Source organism: Anas platyrhynchos, chromosome 16 (assembly GCF_047663525.1).
Source record: "Anas platyrhynchos isolate ZD024472 breed Pekin duck chromosome 16, IASCAAS_PekinDuck_T2T, whole genome shotgun sequence".
NCBI lineage: Eukaryota > Metazoa > Chordata > Aves > Anseriformes > Anatidae > Anas > Anas platyrhynchos.
In genome coordinates, this window is record NC_092602.1 from 8,195,428 (window position 1) to 8,205,312 (window position 9,885).

The 9,885-nt window shown below is 41.2% G+C and overlaps 1 protein-coding gene across 9 annotated transcripts in view; it reads left to right on the top strand.

The window, feature by feature from the left end:
- Nucleotides 1-9,885, top strand: part of SFI1 (SFI1 centrin binding protein) — a 34,995-nt gene that overhangs the window by 18,173 nt on the left and 6,937 nt on the right. For all 9 annotated transcript variants that reach the window (XM_072024172.1, XM_072024175.1, XM_072024171.1 and 6 more), the window contains 14 exons: nt 335-411; nt 1,108-1,210; nt 1,685-1,781; nt 2,455-2,615; nt 3,051-3,125; nt 3,462-3,536; nt 3,908-4,084; nt 4,835-5,076; nt 6,162-6,257; nt 6,443-6,704; nt 7,368-7,515; nt 8,258-8,381; nt 9,057-9,159; nt 9,683-9,819. In XM_072024172.1, coding sequence (XP_071880273.1) covers nt 335-411; nt 1,108-1,210; nt 1,685-1,781; nt 2,455-2,615; nt 3,051-3,125; nt 3,462-3,536; nt 3,908-4,084; nt 4,835-5,076; nt 6,162-6,257; nt 6,443-6,704; nt 7,368-7,515; nt 8,258-8,381; nt 9,057-9,159; nt 9,683-9,790 — 1,848 coding nt within the window. In that variant the 3' untranslated portion in view covers nt 9,791-9,819. The remainder of the gene's footprint in view (nt 1-334; nt 412-1,107; nt 1,211-1,684; nt 1,782-2,454; nt 2,616-3,050; nt 3,126-3,461; nt 3,537-3,907; nt 4,085-4,834; nt 5,077-6,161; nt 6,258-6,442; nt 6,705-7,367; nt 7,516-8,257; nt 8,382-9,056; nt 9,160-9,682; nt 9,820-9,885) is intronic.

A 9,885-nucleotide genomic window follows, 5' to 3' on the forward strand; every position in this document is an offset into this window, starting at 1 on the left:
GCTGCCATGTTGTTTCACTCCAGGTGCTTATGCACCAAGTGTGCAAGTAGAATGGAAGCTATTGTAGCTGGCTAGTGTGAGTGCTAGCATTGTTCTTTGAAGCAAAAGAAGCAATGTCATCTTGTGGTGTCGGTGAATGATAAATAATAGCATTAATGAGTATATAATGACTACCCATCTCAGAAAAACTGCATTTGATTCCAGTAGTTGGAGCTTTTTTTTGTTGTTGTTGTTTTCTTAACTCTAAAGCTGCTGTTAAGAGTTTCCAGATATCTTCTCTCCTCAAAGGTCCTGGCAGTTTAGGAAATCTCACCTCTCATTGCTTTTCTTACAGAGTTATCAACATAATGTTCAGTGCATCCTACACCAAGTAGCTGAAAAGGAGAAACAGCACACTAGACTACTGCTGCGGTAAGGCCATATTTCCTTAAGCAGCATGAGAGAGAATTGACTACATTGCAGCCAAATTACTCTATTGTTTTTGCTGCCACCTGTGTAAAATTTTGAGCATTTGGTGGTGGGAACTGTCTACTCTGCATTGCTATTTCTGTGCTGGTCAACTAACTAAATTCAACCTCTTAGTGTATCACTATCTGTTTTGGTTTAACTTTTTTTTTTTTTTTAACTGTCTCATTGACTTTACCTATTGCACATGCCAGACTTTATCTGTGTTTAGCCCCATGAGAGAGTCAAGACAGCAAATTATATCATTTTCTGCAGTGCATAGATTCTGACTGCTGTAATATTAAAGCAGCCTGGAACATGTAGAGGCTTTCTTCCATTATAGTAAGGAGGATGATTAAGGATAAGTCACTGTATATTGGTTGTAGTTGCTTTAATTTTAACTATGTCTTTTTGTGTGTGTGTGTTATACAGCTTGAGCCACTTGCAGAGTCTTGACTTACCTTAAGATGCTAGATTTAAGGGTTGTATTCTGCTTTTGCACTGCCTTCTGTTTTCTCTCAGCAGAAACCATAACTGATCTGCAAGACTGAGTTTATAGAGACAGCTGGTTTTGGTTCCCCTGTGAGTGGGAAGGTACCAGACGAACAAGTGAGAGTAATTCTTAATGTTTTTTGTTTTGTTTTGTTTTCATTTTGCCTACAGACAGATTTTGTGTAAATGGAGAGAAAATGCCCTTTCCTTTATCTGTGAAGCTAAGGCAACTGTTCGAGCAGAAGCACACTACAGGAGAGTAATCCTGTCAAAGGTATGTTCCGTATTGCAGATACCAAGGTCTGTATGATTGCTAGCTTAGGCAGGGGCCAGGTAATGCAATTAGAAGTACCAAAAACTTAATTTAAGAGCAACAATCAAGAAAAGCCCTGAAAATTGGGAGATCCAAACTCCCAGTCACAGGTTATTTCTACAGACTTCTCTGCAACAGTTGTCTCTGAGTGAGCTCGTGGTTTTTCTTCTTATTTTCCTTCTCCGTATTGCCTTGGAAGGGGAAAACAGTCTGATACAGCATAGTAGTATTATCTGTGGGTGGGACAGAAAAGTTTGCCTGAAAAATGCCAGTGGGACCCTCTAAAATACTGCTGTATTTCATTTTATTTAGGAGATTTGCACCATTTTTCTGAGCCTAATGTGGAAAATGATTGTGGTGTCAAGAATGCGGTACTTCTAAAGGATGTTTTAATGTCAGTTTGTATCCTGTCTCTTGTTTGCATCATACCTTTAGGTGTTTCTACAGTGGAGGTACGCTGCCTTACTACAAATGCATTACCGTCAGCAGAAGGTGACAGCTGTGATGGAGGCCAGAAAACATTTGGATATGGGTGAGCTGATGGGAGTATTAAACTCTCAAAAGACTTAGATATCTGCATAAGAACCTTAGAAGGATGTGACTTAGCAGGGCAGTCTTTTGTATCGTCTGTGCAGATGACTGGAAATTAAGCCTACGTGGGCAAGCCCCATTGAATGGCGAATGACCTGGGACTCCAGTCTTCTATTGAAGGCTTCTTCTGTGACTTTTGCCTCTCTTTTGGTTCCCTGTCTATATAATAGATGATAACACTTCCTTTTTTCAAGGGAATTTCCCATTACTAACATTGAGAAGCTGAGACATCTCTGATCTGAGGGTCATGAAAGTAATCTTATCAATTATTGCCTCGATCTTTCTCTAGTAATTAATATAGAAAGGCCCTCAGAGTCTGCCAACATTTTCATGAGTTCATGTAAACGATGTGGCTGATGGCTCTGAAGCACAAAGATGGCAAATGATTTCTGAAAGATTATAAAGAATGTCAGTGATATCAGGGAAGTCTTGCAAGTCAAGGCTCACTGTCTGATACCTGAAATGCTCCACTTTCCTTCTTCCTAGTGCTGAGTACAGTCAGTGTGAGGTTTTGCCAAAACAATCTGGAAGAGTAGCTGATCACTAGATACTGTCTGAAACTAATAGTGTCTTTTTCATGGTAGTATGGTAGTTAATTTCTCTTCTCCTGATAGTGCGTTTACAGACCCTGTTTCTTCACTGGAAGGAATCTACTAGGGAGTCTCTGATACTGAGGGCTCAGCAACACAAGGCAGTGCAGCACCACCAGCAGCACCTGCTGCAGAAGCACTTGGAAAAATGGAAGAAATACCATCAGCGGTGTGTTGGGAAAATGGTGAGAAGGATCAACCACCTCCCCAGCCTGTCACCCAGGGTGGGAAGTTGCTGGTGTAGAGGAGCCAGCCATGTTTCCTAGTGATGGGAATAGTAGTCTTGGCTGAGGAGGAGCATGAAAGCGTTGTGCACTGAGGAAGAAGGAACATGCTTGTGCCTTGCCTGAAGAAGTTTCAGTTAGAACTAACAGACTTAACAGGAGATGACAAGTCAGGCTTGCCATGTGTGCGATCATTTACTGTTAATGAAATCCTTGTGGGCTCACGGGTATTTGCAGATGGGGTTACACCGTAGAGCACTTGGATATTGAGAGTGGCTGGCCTCAACAGAACAAAGGGTGGTAAAGGCTGTTTAGTATCTGTTCTGCTCTAGTAGCATTTGGCTCACATAATTGGGGTTTGACTGTGAGCACCTCTCTGTTTTGTTTGTTTTACAGCTGCTACAGAGAAAGGCAGATCAGCTAATGACTGACAGACTTTGCTCTACTTCCTTCTCCTGCTGGAAGACACGGGTAAGGAATTGTCCTCTGGGTTAAGTATATAGCTGCTTGCTGATGCTTAGCCTTTCTTTTCCCTCATATTCTATTAATGTGAGGACCAAACAAAACTATTTAAGTTTTTGTTCCACTAGCACAAGAGATACCTTACATATCCTGGGTGGATGGGGTAGGTTATTCTGCTAAGGCTCCACCAGCACTTCTTCTTTGGTTGATTTGACTCCTAACCTGATTGCTGTACTATATATATATATATATATATATATATATAATTATTATTATTATTATTATTATTATTATTATTATTATTATTATTTTTTTTTTTTTTTTTTTTTTTTTTTTTTCTAATAGCTGTTGCAACAGCAATGGGAAAAGCAGAAGACAGTGCAAGCATTGTGGTACTGGTCTCTTTCGTTGCAGAGGAAGGTAAGTGTGTGGAAGGCTTGGGGGCAGACAAAGGCATTTGGCTGACACACAGGTCTGACTGCAATCAGCAGAGTGCATGTGCTCATCTCTTTCCTTTCCTCTTTGGGGTCCTGTATTTTGATTTGGGATGCTGGAAAACTGTCCTCATGTCTTGTAATCCAAATAATAAAAAAAAAAAAGGCATGTTTTTCCCATCCTGACTCAGCTGATTCAAATACCTATTCTTTTGTCTTTGTGGTGTTTGTCCTGCAGTAGCTCTGCCTATTACTGTCCAGTGGAACTGAGAGTGTTCTTGTCTGCAGGGGGAGTGGAGTCCCTAACCCAGAACTTGTCTTTGTAATAGTGCCAGCTGTCTGCTTTTGGTGTTGTAGGTATTCAGTGCTTGGCTGAGATTTGTCCAAGTGCAACAGGAGAGGAAAGATCGCATTGAAGAAGCCACAGAAGTTTATCGTACTGCTCTCATAAGAGAAGGTGTAAGTTGGATCTTGAGGTACACTGCTGGCATGAAACAATTGCGGGGACAGCTCCAAGCCCAGCACCAGATAAAGGTGAGAAACAAGTGAACACTCAAGTACATCCAGGGCACCAAACTGATCTGTATTTGAAGTGTGTGTGTGTGAGTATGTATAGACTTTGGAGCCCTGTGTCTCAGCTCTTGTTTGCATCTGGCATGTGCTTTTACCTGTGGTTCAAAGCAAAACACCTTGTCCATTTTTTTTTCCAAACTGAATGTAGGGCGCTTGAGACTTGTGTTGGTAACTGGGAACCTTTCTTAATGAAGCTATTTCAAAACTGGCCAAATCCTCCAATAGACAATGTAGCTGGATAAGACTTTTGCCATTAACTAGGGTTCTTAAAATTGGGACTGTGTTAACATAAAACATTAGAAGCTGCATCTCATCCTGTCCTAGCTTTAGTACTACTTAGACCTGCAAGAATGGCCTGTAGTGTCACTTGTGCCTTTGAATGTCTGTCCAGCCCTGTGTGTGGAAAGGAGGATAGGGATGCATGTATTGATTACTTCCTGTTCCTGGTCAGCTTTTCCAGCTCTTTTCCAGGTTTACAAGACACTGCTTGTTCTGTTTGTTTGTGTGCAACCTGAGTTGTTGCAGAAGTACCCAGTTAATTCTCTTTATCTGAATGTTAACATGGACCTGCTAATATAGTGTGGAGAGCTGGTATGGCTCTCAGGTCATCAGAAACTGCAGTTCCTTTCTGTGGTGGTGTTTACCCTAGGTAGTGTGGTGTTACTGTCTACTCTCAACCATCAGATGCTCTGCTATTCTTTGTGTTGACAGGCAGCCTACAATCTTCACCAGACAGTCTATCGTTGTGCAATGCTCTGGAGACAGAAAACTCTCTACAAAAAATTAAATAAGCCTTGTTCGTTTGGGTCACCTCTGAAAAAGCAAGTGACGTTTAAAATACCTGATGTTAGCCTTGAGACAAAAGGACGTTCAGCAGAGGAAAAGCTGTGGCCTTCAAAATGCAATGATCTACCATTTCACTTTGCTGGTGGTGATTCAATTCTCAGTGAGCTGTAAGTGTAAAATTTCAGTCTCTCCTGAATTCCTCTGGTGTATGTATATGTAGTCCATAGCATACACTTTGTATCCATCGATCTATACATTTATGTGTCCATATCCCTATCTTGGAGCCCTGTGTCTCAGCTCCTGTTTGGATCTGACATATGCTTTTGTTTATGGTTCAGAGCCAATCACCCTGTCCTTTAGTTCAGCTGAGACTATATGTAGGTAGATACAGACCTCAGGCTCATTTTTTTATTTCCAAATTTTCACAGTGATGATTGTTAGTTCCATGCATATTGCCTTTCTCTGATGCTTCATCAAATGGCTGGCTTTGCTGAGTTATGCAAGAGCTGCCACATAATGTATATATTGGCCATCAAATTATGAAAGAATCTGTGACTTTGACTTCCATGATGGTGATAAGTAGAATCAGCTCAGCTATACTTTCCTCTAGGAGTTTCTCAATATGCAACTATGAATTTGTAGAGTATTGGTCGTTTATCATGGGATCTGTTACACAGAGAAAAATATGAAAGATGTGTGGTGGGGGGATTTTATACCATTATGAGAGCTTGTCCTGCCCAAGCGACTTAGAGCTGTCAGTGAAACTCTTATTTTTTCACCAAAGTAATGATGAAATGATAAAGATCAAGATTCTGGCAATGTAGAAACAAGGCTTTGTTCTTGACCTTTTCTTTTCCCTGGGAAAACTATTCCTTAAAAAGAAAAAAAATTCTCCTTGATCATGGGGCAAATGCAAGGAAGATTCTTCCATGAACCTTCAGAGCCTAGGACAGGAGCCTTATGGGCTATAAAGTAGAAATTTCACATTTCTTTAAGCCAGCATATGCTGCCAAAAGTAGTTCTACCCCTTCCACCAGTCCTTGTGTATGCATGGTCATGCATACAGTGAACCAGCTGGCAGCATTGATACAGGTTGAAATCTAATCTTTAAAAGTTATTGCATGCAAGGGCAATGTTGCAGGGTGGGGTAGAATGACAGAATAAAAGTGCTTCTTTAGCTGCAGTGCCAGCTTATACCAATTTAAAGTAATTATGAATCTATGTCATCACTGGTTTTGTTTGTTCTTTTCAGGAAGGCTGTACAACAGGCAAGATTACAACCACAAAGACCTAACTTCCTTCTGGAATCTCTAGAAAACAAGGAGCTGCTGGGAACTCCTTTTTCAAGGTAGAGAATCTGTTTTTAATAGTACTGGTGGTTTAGGAAACCAGCTAGCTCCCCCACAAGACAGGACCTTATTTCAATGTGCAAGAGAACAGCAAGATTCTTCCTTTTTAATTGTTTTCCCCTCACCGACTGTGAAGTATAAAAGTAAGTTGAAATGTACAGGTGCATTCCTTTTCCCTTAACAGATCAGGGACACCTTTTCAGCAAACAGATGGGAACAAATGTTCTTCTCAGAGTGGGAACTTAATGCCAACAACTGAAACGGAAGAAAGCACCTGTAAATGGCTTTCTCAGATGGGCAGTACCACTCATTCCAACTCATCTCTGACACACACTGCTCTCCCATCTGTACCGTTGTGGACACGTGATGTGCACTGTGCTGTTCAGAAGCCAAAGCTACAGTCTCCTTCATTTTTTATGCCCCAAGAAAAAGCTGGGTCAGAAATGGTGAGTGTATTGGTGAAGGAAAAACTAGTGTGTTTACTGTGCTCCTGTCAGCCCACATGCTGCTTATTGCTGTTTCTTCCTACGACTCCTCAGAACTGCTCATCCAGCTGTTGAGCTATTTTTTTCTTGTACCAGTTAGAAGCTGATTAAATGAACTGTCTCCTCATGCTCAAGAATTTTTTTCCAACAGTCTAAAGCAATATTTCACTTGCTGGCCAACCTGTATGTTTTGTACTGTAATTCATGCCTTTTTAATGGTTTTGTGTCCTTGCCAGTAGGATGTTCCTCCTAGAAAATGATTTGAGTGCAGCTCCTTCTACAAGTTCAGAGCAGTTACAGTTTATCAACCAGATTATAGGGATTTAAGAGTAACACAGTTTAGGAGCATTGACAATATCTGAGAGTCTCAAAAACTGAAAATCACTTTACCTGCACGTAGGTGCTTGCATTTCGAACTCCTCTGTTCCACGCAGAAAAGGAGGTGTTATTCTAGATGAAATATCGTCCTGCTAGAAAAGAAAGCTCATTTCTTGAAATATCACAGAAGCAGCAGTGCTTGTGAGAGAGGCTCAGCAACTACAGGTGATGTCTTGGTGTGAGCAGGGCTTAGTAGCTTGGGTCAGGTGCTCCTTTGAGGAACAAAATATCATTCTGATTTTGCAGAGGGGAGGTCAGCCTGTGCATGGTCACACAGGAGCCCATTCCCAAGGCTGTCAACAGAGAGAAGAGTTGGAGAAGTTGCGATCAAACTTAAAGTCACAGTTGCTGTCACCTGAAGACTTAGTTGGAAAACAGAGTCACCAAAATGCAGGTAGGTCCTCAGCTGTAAGCTGCAGCAGTTGTGTGTCCTCCTCCAATATATGCAGGGCTGCAAGTCAACTCCCCAAAACACAGGGGAGACAAGGGATTCTTGTATGCTTACATCAGGAGGTGAAGAATCAGTCATTTATTTTGGATTTGGATTGGCAATACGGTTGTGTGGACCCTATTGATGCAGGGGACTAAAGCCCCGTTTTGGGGATTGAGGGATGGGAACTAGTAGGGGTCAGGATTTTAACAATGGTATGCTCTAGTGCTGAGGCATTCATGTACACATGGCAAGAATATGGAGCTGAACTCTCTTGGGGAGGGAAAAATTAACCCAGTACTGTAATTGCTGGGAAAACTTACAGGGGATAGATGATGTCTAAGCATCCCTCTATGCAGCATCTTTCAGGATGCAAAGGGCATTAAAGTTTTTCATGAGGCCAGACTTATAGAGCAGATGTGAAACACTAGATTGAAAACAGCATTTGCAGTCTAAACCATTGACTAGAGCATTTCTCATCTTGGGTGTGTTTAAACTGGTCTTGAAAACCTGCAATGCTGTCAGGACACCTGCTCTCTCACTATACCTCATCTATTGTGTGAACAGGTAGGTACCACGTGGTGACAGAATGGGAAAAAAAAATCAAGAGGGTTCCATGTTTCCTGCCTACTAACCTGACTTTCCCTGATAAGAAGAAACAGAGTAAGTTTACTTTCCTTGCTTGTGCTTTTCATCTTCTGTTCAGCTGAATGGGAAGAAAGGAGGGAGCACAGTACCAAAGAAGAAACATTCCAGAGACAGCTGGAAGCAGAGCTCCGACACATTCAACAGCAAATGCAGTACTACTTCAGCAGGAAGCAAGAACTCAAGTATGTTACAAAGTCCCTATAGCCAGCCTTTCTTCATGCTGTCCACACAATATTGCACTTTGTGTGAATTCTTTGTACTTTGAAAACTGTTCTTTTTCACAGCAGAACTGTGAATTAAATGGAGAAGAATTCTGTCCTTTTAATAGTTCACTCCAGGTGAGAGAGAGGGTACATGCAGAACTTGTGTAAGCAGCAACTGGTTTAATTATACCTTTGGCAGCTACTGGAGAAACCTTGACAGGAGTGTCACTGGGCATAGTCTGAAGGCAATGCAAATGAATTTGGCAGAGCAGCTGAAATTTACCTTTCAGCTCTTTTACCATGAGGTGTGAAGACTTAGCTTTTTAAACTGTCAGTTCCAAAAAAATAATAATAAAAAAATGTGGCTAGGGTTTGATAACAGATTACTTCTCCAGTAGAACAACAAATTCACAAAAATGGTTGGAAGAGAATTGGGCTTGAAGGGTTTTAACTGTCAAGAGTAGGATGTGAAGACAAGGGCTTTCATACAGATTTTTACACCTTTCAGCATCCTTTTCCCTTTTTAGACTTGACTCACTGTTTTGAAACAAACAAAAGTGTCTTATTGCAAGCATCAGTAGCATGTCTAAGTTGTCTTACACTTACACTTGAGCTCCTAATTGGGATACAAATCCTTCTAATCCCTCTTATCAGGTCCTGTCAGCAGCAGGCACGGATTCTATATAAGTGGCTAGAAATGAGTACACAACTAGAGGACCAAGACAGTGTACAAAAAGTTCGGGAAGAATTGGATCAGGTGGGTAAACAGCAAACAAATTCAAGTTACTTAAGTGATTATCACTATGCTATGTGCTTAGCCTGAAGTGTGGTGGTAGTTGTGGGAAATCAGCAGTAAGGTATTAGCAAAATCAAGAGAAGAGAAACTTGTAATCAGAAGTGGGCTGTCAAGTGGAACAAAGACTGCTATGTAGATGCATCTTCCTACTTGTTCAGATATGTAGCTGCAGCTCCAGTCGATGTAAGATTTGCTTCAAGCTACATAGACAGCTTAATTAATTAAGTCTTAAACCTTTCTGTGGGCTCTCATATCAATGTAACTAAACTACGCTGCATCCATACTGTTGTCAGGTCCCAAGTTCATACAGCTGTCTGTGTGTGTACTGTACTTAGACCTCTAAACTGACTGTACTTAACTGGTTATGAGTGATGCAATCCTGTTACTTGATGGTTTTTAATAAGGATAACATAAAGGCTTCCTCAGTCAAAGAGACTAAACAGTATCTTGTACAAACACCTTATGCAGTTTTCTTTACATTCAGTTGGAGTTGAGGATCAACACTCTAACCAAAGCACAACAAGAAGAGAGACGTCATGTGCAGAACATGGTTGCCCGCCTGCATGACATTCAGATTGCCCTGGATATGTAATTCACGTGAACCAATCTTCCAGCTGATGGGTAGGAATGTCTTCAGTTCTTACCCCTTTCATAGCAGGGGGGTATGGAAGAGATGTATACATTCTC